We start from the raw sequence: 22,194 nt of genomic DNA, 5'->3' as shown, positions 1-22,194 counted from the left end.
GCGCAACCGAGACTCAGAACCTGGCCACTTTTGATCTTGATGGGATCTCGCCATGATCATTGTTCCAGTCGCAGCTTCCGATGCCGCACTGGTTTGCCCTTTTTCTTTTCTTCTTTTATTAGATTCTTTGTTCTCCACAACTTTAGCATGGATTTGAGTCACTATTAATCGTCTTTTCTGTGCATATGATGATTGCTTCGTATAAATTCCATCTTATTTGTTCTGCTTTTGTGCTGTTATCATACAAGTACAGGTCTGCTTCAACTTGGGGGTGCTAGTCGCTCTTCAAGCTTACATCGTTATATTTCTCATCCAGGACATAAAGTTTTTAAGCTCTCCACGAATAATCTTATAGTATAGGGGCACTAATCCCGAAGTTATACTATTATAAATTTGAGATATTCTTTTATACAGTATTTGAAAACTCTAGTATGTGGGAATGCATTGAACTATAGTATTCAATATACAATAGTTTGATATAATCATATAACACATTCTTCTAGCAGTAATCAGGTTGAGTTAAAAAGCAGCTGAAAGCACTCTCAATTAAACTGGGTCGAGCTGTCATTGACTTTAGGTTTCAATCTCAAGTTGATAATAATAAAAAACTCTTATGGATTTTGCTTCCAAGGAATTTGGGAATATAACTTGCTGTCATGGAGGATTTATTTAAATTTGCACTTTATTTTAGCATATGATAACACTGTATTGAAATGCTTTTGTCATCCTAAATGGACCACCTGACTGAGATCTCCAATTTTTTTTTTCAAGCTCTTGTTCATCCATCCATAAGTAAGAGTTTTACAACTATTCATCAGATAGTCAGAATTTATCTCGATCATTCTTTTTAACTATGCTCGTTGAAGCATCCCTTGTGCTGCGAGCGAAATACCTTGGCATCATTAAAGAATTGACCACGATTTGATGGCTCCAGCCAACAGATAAGACAGTCGCGATCCTGTTGCAACATTCTGTGTTTTGTACACAAGTGGAGCCTGTGATTCTTTTTTTTGCTCGGCATATAATTTAGAAGTCAAACAGGACCTACCTATACCAGGTCCATCATGATCACCAGATACTTTTGTCTCCCCAATCTCTTTTGACCAATCACCCACTGTCTAAACATATAAGAGATCTCTGCTTTAAGGCCCCATTTACTCCTGGAAAATCCCCTGTAGCGAGGAGTTTTAATTTATAGTTCTGTATTTACACTGACGAAAATACTATAAAGTGGAATTTCAATTCCTTTCCCTGATCGTTTTTTCTCTAAAATTGGATCCATTCAAAATCAGTACACACAATCTAGTAGCACGATGGAAGTGACATTGACATGCAGTGAGGACAAGAGGAGCAAGGATTGGAGTGACAGTTGGAGTAAACAAAGGCTAAGGATGTAAGAGAGAGTTCCCTTTGATGGTTATTATCTAGATAGGCAACTTATTTATTAATACACAGTTTGATAAATGTATTGCCAGTGGGACTCCAGAGATCTCGACGGAGATACTACTAGTTTTTTTTATGTCAGCATCGAAACTACCGATACTGATACTTTATTGGCCTTACTGTTGCTATTTGATTATGTTTCACGAATCAGAACAATAATATATTCTGGACATTTTTCTGGAGCAGCAAGGAATGATGGCCACCTGACACCCGTGGCTTGCAAGTGAGAATACCGGGGTTGGAGACATGAGGATCAGCAAATCATGACAGAGGCGGTACACATACGAGCCGAGGTAAGAAAAAGCCTGACCTTCTGACTCCGAACTGTTTCCATACTGAATTGCTGTGGCTCGTCGCCATCATCCAGTGCCCCCTCGAATTTCAATGGATTCCCTCCTTTCCTAGAAAAGGGAGGTGCCATCAAGAGATTTTTCAAAGAAAAGCAAAAAACTCACACACGATGAAATGTCCGAATGTGCCTGGAGCACAATGAGTGCTCCCACACGATGTTTGATCGGCAGCAAGGTGAGCGGTGGATGACAAACGCACGACCAGTGGAGGCCTGGAAGGATGCATGGCGCCACACATTGAGCTTGCAACACGCACCAATGTGCGCACGCACCAATTTGACACAATTGTTGAGACAGATGAGCTGGACCCGTTTTGTGATAGCCGATGGCATTCCTCGAACGTGATCCTTGTCTTGTTTTTGTCTTGAGTGGACCAATTCTAGTCAATTTTAATGCTGCGGTTGAGGCATCGGAATTCTAATCAGCGCTAAAGAATCAATTCATAGGACAATCAAAGCAACTAGTGTGCTGTGGTGGGTTGCTTCCCCTTCATTCTCTCTTCAATTATCACACTCTATTCATTCCTTCTGCACTATATCTTTATTTAATATACGATTTAATATTCTTCTAATAATTACATAATTTCTAGCCTCCATCATGACATTTTACACATTTTCATTAGATATTATTATTATTATTACATTTCTTTAGAACCTAAATAAAAATTAAAACGCTTGTTCTCCTTTTGTTTTTTTTTCTATAAAAGCGCTCCTCCGAAAGACTGGATCTTTGAAAACAGGCCACGCTCCTGCAACTGCCTGATCGCCGGCACTGGCAGCTCCTCCACTCGCCCTCACTGCCGCCATGGAAGAAGCTGGCGATCCCAGGCTGCCGGAGCTTCCTATGGAGTTCCTGTCCAGCTCGTGGAGCGCCTCCTCGCTTGAGGTCTCCAAGGCCCTTGGGCCAGCTCCCCCGGCGCCGGCTCCCCTCCTGCCGACCCTCACGATCCCCGAGGACGCTGCAGGGGAGGTGGACGATGGTGGCGCTCCTGCGGCGGCCGTCACAGGGAACCCTTTCTCCTTCGCTTCCTTCGCTTCCTCCGCTACCTCGCAGCTCGTCATGGAGCGGATCATGTCGCAGTCGGTGAGTTTCCCCGTCTTTTCGTCCCCTGATGTCCAATGTCGCCGAACTCGGTCCGTACTCCTTTTTTTTCCGTTCGGTTTGTCGCTTGCTTTCCGGAATTCGGATGTTTTGAGTCGCAGCTCATTGTCTGTCAATCAAATTGGAATTGTTTTCAAAACATTTCTTCGATTTTTCGTCTAATTTCTTGATTGTTGATATGTATATTTTTTTTAATTCTTAATGTCTCATTCTCGAACTCGAAAGAGTGGATTTGTTCCACCTCTTGGCTGAAGTCCAAGCTTTGATTCTGCTCTTTTATCTCCTGTATTTTTGTTTCCCTGGCAGGAAGTGTCGCCTCTCACGTCAGGTCGACTATCCCACAGCAGCGGGCCTCTGAACGGCGGTGGATCGCTTTCTGATAGCCCTCCCGTCTCCCCCTCCGACACGGACGACGTCAAGGTCGACCCTCATTCTCTCTCTCTCCCTTTCTTCAGAAATTGTTGACTTAGTTATAACTCTTTTACTGCGACTGCCATCACTCCAGTTCATGTTTTGAAGTAGAAATCAATGATTTCCTCGGAAACTGCAGAGATAGTAAGTGCCGGCAGTCTATGACCGGTTGCCAAACCTGTGCGTTCTGCCCCGGCGTCGAGAGAAAAATGCGAGAGGAAAGAGTTCTCGTCCCTGCCCAATACGGTCACTGACACATCCAACTCCATGCGTAAACATTAACCGCGACTGACACGAGTTGCACACAATTTGCGTGGTGCCATTCTTAATTGCACACAATTAGCAAGTTGATTGGTTGATCAGGGGTTATTTGAGTTAAAAGTAGATTAGGGAACATAAACTTGGACTGCTTGCCTGCTTGTTCTACTGCTTTAAGTTGTTAACTCCTTTTGTCTTGCTCTCTGCTGAGCCTGTGCTGGAGTTTTGTTGGAGATCAGGGAAGGTTAGGCTCCTCTCTGCAGAGTTTGTCTGCTCTTTGTTCTGGTTAAAGCTGCTCCACTCAGGAAAAGACTAAAACGAACAGCTTCGCAGGGTTTGCCTCCTGTCATCCATCATCCATGATTACCACTGTGCAGATTACATTCTTATCGTCGTTGCCAAAGCGCCATCACCTAACACTTCAATTATAATTTGTTGTTTGTGTGGTAGCACATTTCGTGTGATCTAAAGATTCTTGGAATAATAATTTTGGATGGATCCTTGCAGTATGGCGCTACCGGCAACGCGCTCAAGCCCCAACCTTACAGAGGCACAAGCAAGACAGTGGGGAGGTGGCTGAAGGACAGGAAGGAGAAGAAAAAAGAGGAAACCCGAGCCCACAGTGCGCAACTCCACGCTGCAATTTCGGTGGCCGGGGTGGCCGCGGCCGTCGCTGCAATTGCCGCTGCCACCGCCGCATCCTCTGGTTCCAGCAAGGACGACCGCGCCGCTAGAACTGACATGGCGGTGGCCTCCGCGGCTACACTCGTCGCCGCCCAGTGCGTCGAGGCCGCCGAGAGCTTGGGGGCAGAGCGCGAGCAACTGGCGTCCGTGGTGAGCTCCGCCGTCAATGTCAGGACTCCAGGCGATGTAGTCACTCTAACGGCCGCCGCTGCGACTGGTGAAGTATCCTAAGACTTACCGCGCCTTGAAAAAAAGATCACATATTTCAATGGAGGATCTTGCTCTTCTGCAGCGTTGAGGGGCGCAGCTACGCTGAAGGCGAGAGCGCTGAAGGAGGTCTGGAACATTGCGGCCGTGATACCAGTCGAGAAGAGCGGGGTTGCTAACCACCACAACCATCGCCACCGCAAGCAAGAGAAGGAAGTAGACAGCAACAACAGCAGCTTTAGCGATGAGATCGTCCTCGAGGAGAACTTCTTGGGCCTCTGTAGCCAAGAGCTCCTTGCGCGAGGGACTGAGCTCCTCAAACGGACACGGAAAGGTCAGCCTTCGTCACTTATCTGCCATTGTAGCTTTCATTTCCAACACTCCATGTCTAATCTGCAAGTTTTGTCAAATTGCAGGCGCGCTTCATTGGAAGATCGTCTCAGTTTACATCAACAAAATGGGTCAAGTAATTCGATCATTCTTAGCCGGTAGTAGTTCATAATCCAACCAATTCCTTGTTGGTTAATCTCATTCGTACGTGCTGCAGGTTATGCTTAAGACGAAGAGCAAGCATGTCGCGGCGACTATCACCAAGAAGAAGAAAAGTGAGCACCACACACAGTTCTAGTTATACATCTTCCTCTGTTCGGTTCACAGTGAACTGTTTTTGGCCTGCAGATGTTATCGTGGATGTGTGCAAGGACATCCAAGCCTGGCCTGGCCGGCACTTGCTCGAGGGCGGTGAACTCCGCCGCTACTTCGGACTGCGGACGGCTGAGCAACGGGTCATAGAATTTGAATGCCGGAGCTTGAGGGAGCACGAGATGTGGACTCGGGGTGTGTCTCGCTTGCTCAACATCGCCAATGAGAAGAAGCAACTCTCATGAACATGAATGATGAACTCAAATTGCTACCTGTAGATTCCTACCAGCTGGGAATTAAGATTGTATAATTATCCAAGCTAAGTGGTCGTTGGTGTTGCCCATTTGGTTCTTCTTGTCTGTTGTTTGTGAGATTATTATAGCTTCTGCTGCTACAATCTACTAAGTGGATGAAGTCAACTGTGGTCTGCCATTATTGTAGTGTCATTTGTGAGAAGGAGCTTTTGACCGACACTAAAGAAGCAAAGAATCCCACGTAATTCCTTTGTTTATTTATATTTGAAGCTGCTTCGAAGTCACAAAGAGAACGTGACACGGGTGATAATAGTTAGAAACCTTCAATAGCTTGCAGTGCAGTGCAGTGCATTTGATGATGAAAAGCGTATCCAATGAGTTTTTCTTTGTAATTCTTTTAAAGGGAATTCTATGTGTAAAATCCCTTTAAAACCGAAAGTTATTAAATCGCTATCCAAATGACCTGAAAGTAAATATTTAAACTACCCTTAAAAATGGTATTACTCTTTTGACTTATTTCATATTAGTTGATATTGGTCGATGCTGTTAAACGGGTGACGGGTCAAACGGGGCCGTTAACTCATCAAAGATGCGTGGGTTAGGGTACGCTGGCCCGCCATCCTGACAGATTAAAATTTTTTCAATTGGCGGCTTGTAAATTAAACGACCAACTTCTTAAGTTTGAATTTTAGATGAAGTATATTAAATTTATAAGTTTATTGAGTTTTTTTATTTTAGTTTTTATTTTTTTTAAAAAAAAAAATCTCAATCCGTGAGCTAGTCCGCCACGAGCCAATCTGAGCGAGCGCCTAGATTATTTTGCAATAAGTTGATAAAATTATAATTCAATCCATTTAAATTATTTGGTGGGATGAATATATTGATACAATTAGTATTAATAGTCAAATTTAGATTTTGATAAATGACAAATGTATTAAAGTTAGATGTTGTATTATCTAATCTTATTACCAAGTATGTATGACTTAACGGGTTTGAAGGACTTGACACCAGGCTGAAATTTAGCTAGGTCTGTTGGACCTAGTAGCTGGTGGGAAGTCCAGATAGATCTGGAGGACCTGATATATAGCAGGAAGTGCAGCTGGGTCTGCAAGATCTGATAGTTGGTCGAAGTCCAGTTGAGTCTGCGAACCTGACAATTAGCAGGAAGACCTAGTGGGCCCCTAGGGCGTAGCGCAGACGGTGGGCGCATGGTATCTCTGGCGTAATGGCCAGGGGTCGATTCTCAGGAACTGACGACCTGGGGTTTACCCCGCCATGCGCCTATGGCCTGTGTACCTGCATGAACCTCCCTCCATATCCATGGGGCCGGCACTAGGGGGCCGCTAAGGTAGCAGATCTACCTTTTTTTTAGTGGGCCAAAAAAGAGTCAAGTGATTCTTCAAGGTAAATAAAGTAAGTCACTGGAAGAAAGTGATCCAGTGAGGATGAATCTCAATAAGGAACTTCAGGCGCTAGTCCAGTTTAGATCCATTTTGGAAATTTAAGCTGAGACCATGACTAAATCTCGGTCTCGGAAAGACATGATCTAATTAATAATCTTATTAAATTATGCTAACTCTGTTTTGTAGGTTAAATATTTTTTTATTAGACTAACGGATTTTTACAGGAGCAAAAATAAAGTAAAGTCTCGGATAAACTATGTCTTAGATGCCTCGGAGGGTCAAGAAGGCACCTCGGAGCTGCGCAGAGGCGTCCTCGTGCGAATGAACTTTGAAGATAAAGTTCTCGCGGTGAGGAGGCGCCCTGGAGTGCATTGGAGGCGCCTCAGAGTTGTACAAAGGCACCTAAGCATCTGGAAGGCACCTTCAAGTGGATAGAAGCTACAGTCCACACGACTTATTGCGACCGAGGCTTAAGGGATTAGATTTACACCTGGAGGCGCCTTAGATGAGGTTGGAGGCATGCCCTCAACGCTCCTTATAAGAGTTGTTCGGTCAGCAGAGTAGATAGAATTGATATTCGAGGTACGAGAACCTTTCTACTGCTACGTCTTCGCATTGGTGCCTTGCTACTCCATGCTACTGTCACATGTTAGTGTAAGCCCTAAGAGCTAATCAAGAGTTGATTGACTTAAGATATATTGTATCATATTTCATTAATAAAAGACAATGATTATTTACTTTAGATCTGTGTCATATGAATATATATATACAAGAATAATATTAATACATTAACACTAATATGCAGGTCAATTGATGACTTAATCCCACGAGTCATGGATATGACACATGGGTATATATTAGAGAATATGTACTGAATTGACCCGTTATGAGAATGTTTCATGAATTATTATACAAATGTCATAAATATTCTTATAATGACTATTGGTATAAATAATCCTTAGACTTGAAGTCACTATGGTTCTCTATATAAAGAGTTGTGTACTTTAGTATCAGTAAATGTTACCTGTAACAAGGTGAACTATAAAGTCGATTACTGAGTATGCGATAAGTTATACAGAGGGATGTGAGTGATGTAGATAAGAGATATCACTTTCATATGACGGGAGTGATATCTGTGGGTCCTTTGATTAAGTAGGACACAAGAATGCATGACCATGCTCAAATTAGTTAATATGAGATATTGAGCTTATTTGATTGAGTGTATTTACTTAAGAATCAAGAAACACAAAGATTGATAAGGATATGATATAATCTATGTCTCATAGATCAATCTAGATATCTTGGATAGAAGGATCAAGTCATATAAGATAATAGACATATAAAGATTAGGTCGGATCTCGACATTCTCGTCACTTAGATAGCAATGATGTATTGCTAGATGCCACTCATTACTTATTTTATCTATAATGATTTTAGATACATTGTCAATGTTACGAGAGCCTATTGGGTAAAGAACATATTGATTTGGAGATGAATAATAGAGTTAAGTCTAATCCGAATTAGACACATTGAGTTATAATCAAATGAATTCAGTTTAGACTAATTGAGTGTAACGCCCGAAAATTCTCAAATCAATTTTAGAAATATTCTATGATTTTTCTGGAATTTTAGAATATTTTTACGTAATTTTTGGAGTAGTAGAAGTAGTAAAAATAAATAAAACCGTAAAACAGCTTAAGCGGGAATCGAACCCGAGACCTAGTGAACTTTATGTCTTACGGATGACTTAGTAACCATGTGGCCCCAGTAGGGGTGTACTAAAAGAAGAGGGAAACAATTATATTTAAGGTTGAGTTGGGGTGAAATTAATCACTTAATATAAATAGGAGATTTAAGTGGGGGGGGGGATTATTTTTGATCGATAGTTTCTCTCCCTCAAACCCTCACCCGCCGACCCCTCTCCCTTCCTCACCTCTCGGCGCCCAAGTCCAAGGAAGAACCTAGGGTTACATCCCTAGGGACATAGGAGTATCTTCTGGTAACATCAAAGGTACGAGGACGCTCCTCTCCGCGAGAAGAACGCAAAGACGCGAGAAGATCGTCGAAAAGATCCCTTATCCGGAAAACCTAGCGATTGGATTGTAAGAAAAACTAGCGCAGGAGGTAAGAAACCCCTCACATGCAGTATAAGTAGCTCTTTTCACAGTTTATGCCTTAGTTTAGTTGTATACAGATTTTCAGCACATAGGGTGTGAATTAGTGCACACCAAATGTTTGATAAAATGTTTAGCTCAGTTAAATGCAACATAGACATTTGTAATAGTTTAGATAAATGCAATAGGAGCATTTTATAGCATACTTAGCCTTGCTTCAGCTTATATGGGATTATGGTCCAATGGGTGGGCTCCCACAGTCGCCTCCAGGTTCAGATAACCTAGTTCTAGGTTCAGATAACCTAGTTCCAGGTTCAGATAACCTAGTAAGAGCAAGGTAAGGTATATTAGCTACAAATCAGTATTTTACTTTTCAGTGGCACTGTACTGGACTTCAGTTGTCCTTGGGTTGGGCTCCCACAGTCGTCCCTAGGTTTAGATAACCTAGTAAACCCTACTAGAATCGGGATTTGCAACCCCGAGTTTAGTTAGGGATGCGCGCATAGCAAGTACAGTTGCCGGGCCCAACAGCAGCATGATTAGTACTTTTATCTATTTATGATAAATAGTTTTTCAAAACTTCACAATTTAGTTATGTGATTACAGTTCAGAATTTGTATCAGCTTAATATTAGTTTAGTTAGCTATTGTATCAGTTTAGTTCTATCTTATTGATACTAGAAGATATTGCCACGATCAACTTTTGATTTCTATGTTTTGTATGATAGTATGTCATGCCATGCTCTAACATGTTCAGTATATATTTCAAATAACATGTTTTAAAAGCATAAATTGCATCGTATGCATGTTTTGTGAGGTAGATGGTTTCTTACTAAGCTTCCAAGCTTACGGATACTTCTTTTCCTTATACTGCAGATAAAGGTAAAGGAAAGATGAATTAGTGGAGGCTGGAGGACAATGCAATGAAGATGTGTGCGGATAGGAACTTGGAATAAAGATCTTTGGAGAAACAAGCAATTTAAGAACTTAGTATTTCTTGTAGTGTTACTTTTCTGCACTTTTAGTTAATTAAGTATCTTGAATTGCGATAGTTATGCTTAGATTACTGATTGTCATGATTTTAGTTAGCTAGCCATGAATAATGATAGGTCTAGTAGCTTTGTTTTGCTCATAGAGTTGATATATATGATTTGGGCACGAAACAGTGCTGAAATCAGACATATGATACGAAATCAGAAACCTCAATCGATCAGCCGATCGATTGGAGGCTCCTCAATCGATCAACTAATCGATTGGGAAGCTTATTTCGTGAACAGAAAGCTCCTGGATCGATCAGCCGATCGATCGGAGCTATCGTCGCGAACAGTAAGCTTCTGGGTCGATCAGTTAATCGATCCGGTAGTGTGTCGTCGCGAACAGAGAGTTAATGGATCGATCAATCGATCGATCGGGGAATTAGCCTCGCGAACAGAGAGCTTTGGAATCGATTGGAAAGCTTGGATCGATCAACCGATCGATCCAGAAATTACCCCGTGCACAGTTGCGAGTTGGATTGATCAGTGGATCGATCCAATCGCTTTCAATCGATTGAGTTCGATCCCAATCGATTGGGAAGCTAGGTTTCGACCACGAAACCTTGTAGTTCAGTTCGTTGACAATAAGGGATGTAGGATATGACAGGTACATCCTAGATTATACCCCTTAGCATATGATTGATGATAAAAATAGTGATTTGAGTATTAGTTCCATATTTGTGGTAGCAATTAGCAAAGTTTTTAATTAGTGCAGTTTTCCGCACCTAGACTTTAGAGATGGTCAGGGAGTAAGTTAGCACAGCATAATGTGACGGTCCGGCCTTGCAGCCTAGTTAGTAGGAGGCGGGTCGTTACATTGAGTAATGGGTTAGACTCATTAGTTTATAGAGTTAATGTCATATTGGGTTAATGATTAATCCAATACACTAAATTTAACTCATTAAGATTAATAAATATTAATAGAGATTAATACATCATTAATCAAAAGGAAGATCAAGAGACAAATTTTTTTTATATTCATTGAATGAGTACATAAATCATTTGTAAAAGTAACCTTTAGGTGAAATAATCTTTTTGGTAAAGTAACATTTTGTTGGAGTAACCCTTTTGGTAAAGTAATTTTTTTTGTGAAATAACCTTATATAGGTAAAGTAACCTTTTGGGTGATGGTTATCAATTTGGTTTTTTGCTTCTTCTTCCTCTTATTCTCTTGGCCAAACAAACAACCTTGGGTAGTCGCTAGCACGATGAAGGTTGTTCTTCTCCGAATCTAAGTTTGTACGACGAATGAGGAAACATGTTCGTGTGGATACCGTAGAGGCGCAAATGTTTTGATCACGCTGAGATCTACCGAGGACAAAGTTGTCATCGAGAGTTCGCGTTTATGTAACAAAGGTAACTATTCTATCATGATAGAGTAGAAAAGAAAACGTGTATACTGTTTTTGCATGGATCTCTGGAGATATCTCCATTTTTCCTCTGCATATTTATTTGTTTTTTTGCAAATAGACGCCCACTGCAGGTAGACCGACACCAACACACTAGCTCTCAACTTCGACAATCCCGTATTGGTAACTTTTAATTAAATTCAGTTACATTATTATTACTCAAAAGGCAGTATAGGTTGTTATACTGTCCTTTATTCTTGTACTTGATTCACTTTTTCGATAGTTCCAGAAGAAATTTTTTAGTGGATTGTCCATCAATACGGTCTGAGGGATCGTGAATTTTGGAGTAGGAGTCGACAAAGGCTCTGAACTAAATAAAAATAGTTATGTCCCTTTTTACTTGTTCGGTTATTTTTCCACTACGCATTCATATTTCTAAAATCGAAAAGAAATTTTTTAAAATATACGTGATTCATCACCCCCATATGCACAGATCCTACGAAATCAATTTGACGAGTGTAACCTTAGTTGGTACAAAATTTGCATAGACCGACCCATCACCTCCAAAGTGCAATTATAAAAATAAAACATGAGAGCAGAAAAAAGGAAAGGGCCAGGAAAGTTATAAGTCATGGCCTCTACTTGCAGCCCAGGATGTGCAGACTGTTGTGCCTGAGTTCTTAACGTCAATTTACTGTCTCAAGGTTAATTGTGTACAAGTTTCTTTCTATGTTACTCAACTATCTAGTAGAGTAGCTCAAGATCAACCTTAGCAGTACTTAGTTTATTTTTAATTTTACTTGACTTTTCATAAAGTTCAATCAAATCAATATTATTGTCAATTAAATTGGTACATAAAGATAAATATGATCTCTCATCTCCTAAGATAGCACAAACTAGATTTTGGTCACCAACTACAACTCTTCTTATTTTCCATGTTAGTCAGGGTTTTGTTCTACCTAATTTAACATAGGTCCAACCATTAAAACTTTTGACGACTTCAAATTTATTTTATTTGCTTGATAAAGGTTGCTTTTAAGCATATAACCCTAGAACTAGCTAGCGAAATTGTGGTCATGGCTTAAAAAAGGAGATCACTTTCCAATATAAAAGTCGATATCATGATTCTTAGTGTCACTAAAAATCTACTTCAGTGGAAAATGTTGCAAGGATTATTTAAAAATTTTCAAGTGGAGTCATTGCAAGCACTTAATGTCTTTAATTAAAGTTTGGTCCCTGCATTATTCTTTTACTAAGCATTATATTTATCCCATTTCTTTTATTTTTTTTAAAATTCTAAATCTTTCGATTTTACAATATTTACCTGAAACACTGAAACTATAAATCAGTCTGTAAAAATATTAGAATTATTATTTTTTATTTAGTTCGATCGACCAATTCGAAGCAAATTTGAAATCTTTGTCGTTTTACCATTACTGCCAACGGCTAGTTAGTGTACTTTCTGCTTGATCCGTTCACATTTTTTCTAATTATAAAAATTAAAAAAAACATTTTTAAAAACTATTTATTACCAATTTATTTCATAACAACTATTTCGACCAAAAATTAATGATTAAAAAATTTATTGAAATTTGAGAGAATCAAATTAAATCAATGACGCGGACTTTAGAGAAATTTAATAGAACAAAATAAAGGATGCATGTGAGCTGTTGGTAATCCAGCCAGTCAACTAAAAAGACGTTATCGAGGTGTTTTTTTTATGATTAATTAGAAAAAACTTAAAAAGTAATTGTTTTTTTAAGTAATAATCAGACATATCTCATAATTCGTTTCGTTTCTAAAGTATATTAAAACAGGTCAATTATAAATTAATTTATAGTCTATCTATTTTAATTTATTTTTATCAAAAGCACATTTTATTCATTCCATTCCATATATAATTACTTAACTAAATTCTATTAAACTATTCTCATTATTATCTTGTATTTATATTTCTCATCTAAATTTTGAACTAGAGATGTGTTATAATTACTACAAACTCATAACTACTACACGGTGAATGTTAGATAAATTTTGAAAGACCGTAACTTTTAATTTGGGTTGAACTATAAGATACATAATATATCAAATTAAAATTTATTTATTGATCTATATTTATTATCGGATGTAATTCGTAACATCTCAATTTTAGATCTAAATATATTGTTTAAAGTTCTTTTAAAGGCTCTGGAGAGTTTTAACCCTCTATATTAAATTTTTTTTATTTGTATTGGAACAATTATGAAACTATAGCTTCTATATTTATAAACTATAATATGTATAGTATTTACTATTTCATGATTACTATAACACGCTCGATCGATTTAAGATTTAAACATGAGATATAGACAGTGGCGTAGTTAGAATTTTAGATCAGGAGGAGCGATTTTTAAAATTCTAAATATCAGTATAGATCAATTTTCACTCTCTAAAAGTATAAATTTCGAATTCAATGAGTTAAAAATGAACTTAAATTTAATTTTGTTTTTAGTTTAGCCCTTGATTTTAGTTGAAACAACAATCTGTCGATCCTCATACCTTATTTATGACTCAAAGTCAAAGAATCATTTAGGTGGAAAAGGTAAGAAGAAAGATGTAGTGGAGGGGGAGATGCCCTATTTGAAGTAGATATATCTCATATTTTCTTAAAATACTCAACATTCATATTTCACTTAATTTATTATTAGCATAATATTTTAGACATATAATTACTTAATTTAATGACTAGATTTTTTCCAATCATTCAAAAATAATAATAAATTGATAGTAAACAAATAACATACTTGACTAACAAATAAAAATATAAATTTGGAAAATTGACACTATATTTTTTTTAGCACTTAAATCTGTAACGAAAAAGATCAAACAAGAAAATTTCACCATAATTAAAAGGTGTTTGATATGGAGAATTGGTGTAGTGACGATGATGATACTCGTAGCAAACAATGACAGCGCTGGCAATAATATCGTATAGTGATAAAAATGTGGGTGATAGTTGCAGAGAGGAAAACATAAAGAAAAAATAAAACAAGATATTGAAGACAAATAAAAAAAAAATAGGAGAGAGGGGAAAAAGAAATCAAGGGAGAGAACAAAAATAAAACATGACCCAATTTTCATTGGAGTTTTTATGTAAAATTCCATAAAATTTTAAAATTTATGATTAAGTCTTTTTATTTTTATCTCAATATATAATTTTTTTTCTCAAATTTCAGAGGGTGCGATCGCATCCCCAAAATTCTATCTAGCTACGCCCTTGGATATAGATGAGATAATAAGTACGAATAGTACTAAGGATGATTGTATCATTTTATCAAGGACGGCCCCTTTTTTATAAAAAAAAAATTAAAGGGACAACAAAAATCAGATCGATTTAGATTTCTACGGTTTAGCGAAATTATTTGTTTTTTTTTTGTTTCTTATTTTTTTTTAAAACAACGGCATCTTTTTTGTTCTTTTAATGAAAAAGAAAACAAGAGGAGGTAACATGGTTTCCAGCTCATTGACATGGAAATAAGTAGCTTTGCAGTGGGCTGTAGACTTTGTATCCATTTAGATATTATATTCAGGTCGTGGTCAATGAAAACAAATTAAAAGAGCCACCGTCATTTTAGAATATATATATATATATATATATATATATATATATATATATATATATATATTTGTTATTTCAAAAATATTCATATTAAGTTGTCGATCACAACGTTTATTAAATTACTAAAAATAATTTTAATTAAGCTAGAATATTTTTGATATGAAGTAATTTTTTTACAATTTTGCTAATAATATTGATATATGAATATTTTTAAAATTAAAAAAATAATATAGTGTTATTTTAATATTTTGATGATGAAACATAATGAATACTCTTTAAATTTTATCCATGTATAATAGAGAAAGGAAATAATTAAGAAAGAAAACAAACAAACAAAACTAGAAAAAAATAGAAAGAAATTAACATCTACTAAATGCCAATTTAAACGAGATAGAAATAAATTAAAAAGGTGATTTTTGATGATACTATTTGGCTTTTCAAAATGCTTTCTGATCAAGAATAAATTGCAAAAAGAACGTAGCAAAATAATTTAGTATAAATTTTAAGAATAAAGCACATTATTATTCTATTGGGGAATAAAGATGATAAAAAGGATCACTTACTAAAAGTCAATCATCCATGTGTTGTATATTTAATAATTCAAAGAGACTGTCAGATAAATACCCTTCGTAATTTATTCTCTTTCAAAATGTGTGAAACAGTTTGGAAAAAAAATATTAAGATGACATTTTATTTTTTATTCAAGTAACTAACCTCTAATCTTGGCACAGGATATATGGATTGTCAAAAAAAAATTATATTTTTGTATAATAAGGATTTAAATTTTAGGTTCCATATTTTATGCTCGCGGAGTTAGAACCACTAGAGTGCCACTGATCATCTTGAGAACTAGTTGGACTTAGACTTGAATTAATTAAAAAAAAACTAACATAGCAACTTGAATGAAAAGAAATTATTAGTAATATAATCTTAAAAACTATATAATATAATTGCATTATATACACCCTTTGAATCATTTAATATCTTTTAAACAATAACAATTTAACAAATTAATTTATTCTTAATGTTTGCAAGTTTAAATGTTAAAACTTTTGTTAGATGATAATTACTAAAGCTATTGTTTATTGAAATTGTATTTTTTTAATGGTGATTTAGAATTTGGAAAGCTTATAGATCCTCGGAAAGGTTAAATACGTGATTATAAACTATTACAAGGTTAGATATGTAAAAAGGCAAATCTCTCTCTCTTTTTATTGTTTTTTTTGCCTATAAAAAACAGGCAATTTATTTCTTCCCTTGATCTCTCTCTGGCCGCCGGTTCCTTTCCTTCGTTCCCCAAGAAGCCACAGAATCTCAGCTCAGATCGGGGATCTGCACGTTGGCGTTGGATCCCTTCGCTCACTACCCAGCGTCGCCTTGTTCGTCTTCGTCTTCGTCTTCGTCTTCGTCTTCGTGTTGATCTCGATTTTTGTGGGTCTGGGCGCGCGTGAGGGTGCCCTCGGAGCTGTTAGAACCTAACAAGGTCTGTGGGGTTCCCCTCTTCATTCGCCTCTGTTTGCCCGTAACAGAGCTTTCATTTTTGGGTCTTGATCTCGCAAAATCCTTGTTCCTGTTTAGCTTCTTAGGAGGGTCGGTGGTCGGGGTCCTTCTCCGTCTGTTCTACTCGGTCTCCTTTATTCAAGCTCTCGTTCTTCTTCTTTTGCTGGGAATTAGATCGACTAGGAAGCGCCTTGGCTCGTTTTGTTATACCTTGGGGAAGTCTTCCGTTTCGTGTGCAGGATCCGAGGCGGTTTGTAATTGGGATTGGGGGAAAGTTTGCTTCTTGCCTCTTTTCTCTTTTCGATTCTGTAAATTCTCGGGTTCCCTTTTTGTGAATCCTTTTTGATTTTTTTATTGCATCCGTTGGTGTTCCATTTTTGGATCTCCTTGAGTGTCGGACAGAGGCCCTCTTTGATAGAGCTTGTTGTGAGTGGGTCTGTTTTTCTTTTACCTATTTCACTCTTCCCTGATCTTTTTGGTCAGTTATGCAATCCGCGTAGTGTGGAGATTTGGGAACTATTTTCTCACTTATGCAATGAGGAATTTCTTCCTCTCGGACTCCTACAAAGAGATACAACTTCATGCTCTTAATCCCCAGTCATGGCTTCAGGTGGAGAGAGGCAAACACTGCAAATCTACTTCATATTCCCCTTCTTCCATGTAAGAATATGTTTATCTCTCTCTCTCTCTCTATATATATATATATATTTCTTTTTAGATTAATTCTATTTTCAGTTTAACACAAAACATGCCTGATTGTTGTTTTCAACACAGTGAATCTCTTATCAAGGTTGCTGAGCCTCCAGTTCTCAGTCTATTCAAGCCAGTAGATTATGTTGAAGTTTTAGCTCAGATCCATGAAGAACTTGAGACGTGTACTCTACAAGAAAGGTCAAATCTGTATTTGCTCCAATTTCAGGTATTCCGTGGACTTGGGGAAACTAAATTGCTCCAAAGAAGTCTTCATTCTGCTTGGCAGAATGCTAGTACAGTTCACGAAAAACTTATATATGGGTCATGGCTACGGTATGAGAAACAAGGGGAAGAAGTTATTTCTGACCTCCTTGCTTCCTGTGGGAAGTGCTCGCAAGAATTTGGACTTCTTAATGTTGCTTCTCAGTTTCTTACTGAATCTGTTGAGACAATCAATCAATCTAGTTATGAAATTGAACAGATTTCAACTAAAGTTTTCTTTCAGATTAAGGGTGAGATTATAACCTGTGAAAGACAAAAGATTGCAGCTTTGTCTGTTCCATTTAATACAATGCTGAATGGATCCTTCACAGAGTCAAATCTTGAAGTTATTGACTTGTCTGAGAATGGTATCTCACCAGTGGGAATGAGGGCAGTCTCTAAATTCAGTGTTGTAGGGCGCTTAGATGATTTGTCAGTTGAAATTTTGTTGGAAATTATGGTATTTGCCAATACATTCTGTTGTGAAAGACTTAAAGATGCTTGTGATAGGCACTTGGCATCATTAGTTTCTTCACGGCAAGATGCTGTAGAACTCATTGAATGTGCAATGGAAGAGAATGCTCCTGTGCTTGCTGCTTCATGCTTGCAAGTCTTCTTAAGAGAGCTTCCTGAATGTTTGAATGACGAGCAAGTTATAAAAACCTTCTTGAATGTCAACAAGCAACAAAGGGCAACCATGGCAAGTCATGCTTCATTTGCACTATATTGTTTGCTAAGTGAAGTCACAATGAACATCAATCCAAAGTCAGATGACACAGTATGTTTCTTAGAGAAGTTGGTGGAATCGGCAGAAAGTACTGGGCAGAAGCAAGTCGCCTTTCATCAGCTTGGTTGTGCGAAGCTGCTGAGAAAGGAATACAGTGAAGCAGAACACTACTTTAGTGCTGCTTTTACTGCTGGTCATGTATATTCAGTTGCTGGTTTGGCTAGGTTGGCTTGCATCAGAGGTGACAAGCTTTTTTCATATGAGAAACTTAGCTCTGTGATATCTTCCTATCAACCACTAGGATGGATGTACCAGGAGAGAGCTCTATATTGTGAAGGTGATAAGAAGCTTGAGGATCTTGATAAGGCAACGGAGTTGGATCCTACTATCACTTTCCCATACATGTATCGAGCAGCTTCTTTCATGAGAAAACAAGATGCCAAACTTGCTCTGGCAGAAATTAATCGACTGTTAGGGTTCAAGCTTTCTTTGGAATGTTTAGAACTGCGATTTTGCTTCTATCTTGCACTTGAAGATTACAAAGTTGCACTTTGTGATGTCCAAGCCATCCTGACACTGTCCCCTGAGTATCGAATGTTTGAAGGACGTGTTACTGCATGCCAGTTGCGGACGCTTGTCAGAGAGCATGTGGATCAGTGGACTACTGCAGATTGTTGGCTTCAATTATATGATCGATGGCTATCTGTAGATGACATAGGCTCCCTTTCAGTAATCTATCAGATGCTTGAATCTGATGCTGCAAAAGGAGTGTTATACTTCAGGCAGTCTTTGCTTCTGCTTAGGTAAATTTTATTATCCTCGTCTTATATGAGAATTCAAGCTTTATAATTCAAGCTTTCACCAATCTTTTCTATAACTCTTGAACTTGTTTTCTTTAATACAGTAAAAAAGAACTCATGTTTCTGGTCATTCAGGTTGAACTGCCCTGAGGCTGCAATGCGCAGCCTGCAGCTAGCTCGCCAACATGCCGCAACTGAACATGAACGCTTGGTTTATGAAGGTTGGATATTATATGATACTGGTCACTGTGAAGAAGGACTTCGTAAAGTGGAGGAGTCAATCTCCATTCAAAGATCATTTGAGGCTTTCTTTCTGAAAGCCTATGCGTTGGCAGATTCAAGTCTTGATCCTTCATCTTCTGCTACTGTTGTTTCACTTCTTGAAGATGCTTTAAAATGCCCTTCAGATAGGCTTCGGAAGGGTCAGGTAACCATATTGAATTTTGAATTATCTAAATATTTTTATAACAAACTGTTCAATTAATGGTTTTAACAATTTTAGGTGTTCAGGGTTTAAATATAGTCTCTTTTCATTTTCTCTATTCATTTTGCAGGCATTGAACAATCTTGGCAGTGTATATGTTGACTCTGGGAATATAGATATGGCGGCTGATTGTTACATCAGTGCCCTTAAAATCCAGCACACTCGGGCGCATCAAGGCCTTGCTCGAGTCCATTTCCTTAAGAATGATAGAAAGGCCGCATATGAGGAAATGACCAAATTAATAGAGAAGGCTAGAAACAACGCGCCAGCATATGAGAAAAGGTCTGAATACTGTGAACGTGAACATACTAAAGATGATCTACAAATGGTGACTCAATTGGATCCTTTGCGTGTTTATCCATATAGATACAGAGCAGCAGGTTAGATCCTTTCCTTCCACTTTTTTCCTTTCCTTTTTACAAAATATTTATATTTAGCACTGTAGATATTCATCAAGGAAAAGAAAATTTTTGTTAACATTTTCTTTATCTTCATATGACAAAATCAATAACAAAATTTATTCATAAGAATTTGCAACTTTGTAATTAGTATCACTATCTTGAATCTTTTTGAGTATTAGTATCTAAAGAAAGATGCTAAAGGAATTGTAAATAAGTGTTCTTCAGTGAAAGAATAGTGCTAAATGGTGTCCCAAAGAACCATTAACTCTTAAATTTAGGCTAATAAATAAATTGATAGTTCACAGTTATTATTTTTGCTGGCATATGTTGATCTTTGAAGCAGTTGCATTTGTTGGTTCATTATACCTTTTTGAGTTTATTGATGATACCATGTGGATTCAAGCTACTTATCATCATGTGAACTGTGATTGGGCCTGACATGCCTCATAATTGTGGCATCCTTCTAATTTAGCTCTCGATACCGAGAGGTATTGATGTTCTTAAAGAAGGCTTCATAGAGATTTACAAGGGAAGGACATGTTTTGATCACAATTATCAAGGCACCTTGAACCTATTTGGGTTGGAGACTTTTAACACATTATTGGTTCAAGATGAATAATGAAAATATCGAAGGATGCATTGTGCAATTCAATCTTATTTCTGGATAGGAAAGATAGCATTTACTGTGATGTGGGCACTGATGATCATGACTTCAGGTGGATTCCTATCCCATCTCACATGATGTAGGTGGCCTGATGGTGCTGTTATAAAAGGAGATACCCATGAACTGCAGTAGATTGTTGTGCAATGACCTTAAACCAAGTGCCCAGCATGTGTGCATACATCATTATTTTTTATTTAAGTACAATCAAAATTTTGTGTTTATTTAAATGATCATTGTTTTGGTACACAACTGTTATTTAGATAAATACCATCAGATCATATCTGAAAGTAGTTTTTTTGTAGAGAATTTTTTAACCCTAAGACTATTCTTACAAGTGATTATTAACGGACTTAGGTTTAGAAAGAAAAACATTATATTTGTTTGATTTATATTAAAGAACAAATAAGCATAGGTGAGAAAAATATTGCTATTTTGCTTCCCGACATAAAGCTCTTTTAGTGGATGTAGGATTTGATTACCATGTTAAATTCTGTGCTTGGATCTAAGATTCTCAGCATGGTTCTATCCTCCTTCCATTTCTTTCAAATACTTTTGTTGTACTCATGCTAGTGCCAGTTTAACAATTTAGTTGATAGTGCTCTGAGTTTATCACCAACTTTCTCATGTCCAGACAGCATTAACTCATTCTGCTCACACAAATCTCTTATCTGAATTGTTTCCAGTGCTGATGGACAACCACAAGGAAAAAGAAGCAATAGCTGAGCTGACGAGGGCTATAGCTTTCAAGTCTGACCTTCATCTGTTACACCTCCGTGCTGCATTTTATGAACACGTTGGGGATATTGGAAGTGCTCTCAGAGACTGCCGTGCTGCACTGTCATTAGATCCAAATCACCAGGAAATGCTGGAGCTCCATAAGCGCGTGAACAGCCAAGAACCGTGATATTATGTCACACCATACCACATGATATACCAGATCCATGCAGCTGCTCCTGAACTACAGCCTGGATCAATCTGTATTTTTCTCTTCTTCCTTGCAGTAGTTCGGTACAATCATTGCGCTCTAGGATAAGTTATTCTGTGCATGGATGTAGAATTGTAGCTGCTACTCAAATTTTGGTATGTCCAAATGAGATGAAAGTTCAGAGGCAATCCATAGTAGACATGGATCTACATTTTTATCTATTTTTTACATAAATGTAAATCTTATTTGGCATGTGTAGGTGATGCCTTAGCAAGTACATGCTCAAAGATTCAGGTAAACAAGATCCATTAACCTCTTTCTATTGACAGGGCTTTAGATTTGTTGAACATATAAGGGTGAAGTGACCTAGGGACTTAGCCTCTATAGTCTCAAAGGTTATATAATCTATGTATAATTGAGGACCCACCGTGTATCTAGATATAATCTATAATAAAAATGTGCATTAAATTGGACGTTAACTTTGTGGTAGTTTTAATATGATGGTTCCAATTTACTATTGATATTAGCTGGGTGTTAATACCTTCATAAGCTCAAATAATGGCTATAAAAAATGAGTTTAAGTTTTGGAAAGTAATATGGAAAGTTTGATGCATTGCGATCTAGCTTTATTTTTCTAAACCATATCTTAATAATTGCAACTGTATTCTTGAAATGGGCATTGCATAAATCTCTCAGTCTCTTTATATGCATTTCCAGTCCTATCTAGGTATGACAATTGAAGACAGCAGCCAATTGAACTTTATCTTTGCTCTTGTATTCTTGTGCAAACACTGTTATTTGGTAAACTCACCTTTCATTGTACCAAATATACAATCTTTGTTAGCATGTGCACACTCTCACACTCGCAGTGGGACAGGAAGAGTCACAAATT

At 37.6% G+C, this 22,194-nt stretch overlaps 2 protein-coding genes across 2 annotated transcripts; both read left to right on the top strand.

Annotated features, from left to right (window-relative positions):
* The first annotated feature begins 2,514 nt into the window (after positions 1-2,514).
* LOC121979514 (VAN3-binding protein-like) lies at positions 2,515-5,613 on the top strand. Its single transcript, XM_042531509.1, has 7 exons — positions 2,515-2,876; positions 3,201-3,314; positions 4,071-4,464; positions 4,540-4,788; positions 4,871-4,920; positions 5,002-5,059; positions 5,133-5,613. Exons 1-7 carry the CDS (start codon positions 2,598-2,600, stop codon positions 5,339-5,341), a joined length of 1,353 nt encoding a protein of 450 aa, XP_042387443.1. The 5' UTR covers positions 2,515-2,597; the 3' UTR covers positions 5,342-5,613.
* Positions 5,614-16,091: 10,478 nt separating this feature from the next.
* Positions 16,092-21,523, top strand: LOC121979478 (ETO1-like protein 1). Its single transcript, XM_042531468.1, has 5 exons — positions 16,092-17,007; positions 17,122-18,831; positions 18,964-19,255; positions 19,383-19,692; positions 21,061-21,523. Exons 1-5 carry the CDS (start codon positions 16,883-16,885, stop codon positions 21,279-21,281), a joined length of 2,658 nt encoding a protein of 885 aa, XP_042387402.1. The 5' UTR covers positions 16,092-16,882; the 3' UTR covers positions 21,282-21,523.
* The last annotated feature ends 671 nt before the right edge of the window (positions 21,524-22,194 follow it).

This window comes from Zingiber officinale, chromosome 1B, assembly GCF_018446385.1.
Source record: "Zingiber officinale cultivar Zhangliang chromosome 1B, Zo_v1.1, whole genome shotgun sequence".
Taxonomy (NCBI): domain Eukaryota; kingdom Viridiplantae; phylum Streptophyta; class Magnoliopsida; order Zingiberales; family Zingiberaceae; genus Zingiber; species Zingiber officinale.
Note: the sequence above shows the minus strand (reverse complement) of the source record. Positions and strands in the feature narration are given on the sequence as shown.

What these genes read in the sequence shown, in the direction of transcription:
- LOC121979514 (XM_042531509.1), top strand. Translation starts at nt 2,598, where the DNA reads ATGGAAGAAGCTGGCGATCCCAGGCTGCCGGAGCTTCCTATGGAGTTC. An exon ending in CCTCAAACGGACACGGAAAG is followed by an intron (nt 4,789 to 4,870) that starts GTCAGCCTTCGT and finishes GTCAAATTGCAG; the next exon opens with GCGCGCTTCATTGGAAGATC. An exon ending in TATCACCAAGAAGAAGAAAA is followed by an intron (nt 5,060 to 5,132) that starts GTGAGCACCACA and finishes TTTGGCCTGCAG; the next exon opens with ATGTTATCGTGGATGTGTGC.
- LOC121979478 (XM_042531468.1), top strand. Translation starts at nt 16,883, where the DNA reads ATGAGGAATTTCTTCCTCTCGGACTCCTACAAAGAGATACAACTTCAT. An exon ending in TCATATTCCCCTTCTTCCAT is followed by an intron (nt 17,008 to 17,121) that starts GTAAGAATATGT and finishes TTTTCAACACAG; the next exon opens with TGAATCTCTTATCAAGGTTG. An exon ending in ATATAGATACAGAGCAGCAG is followed by an intron (nt 19,693 to 21,060) that starts GTTAGATCCTTT and finishes AATTGTTTCCAG; the next exon opens with TGCTGATGGACAACCACAAG.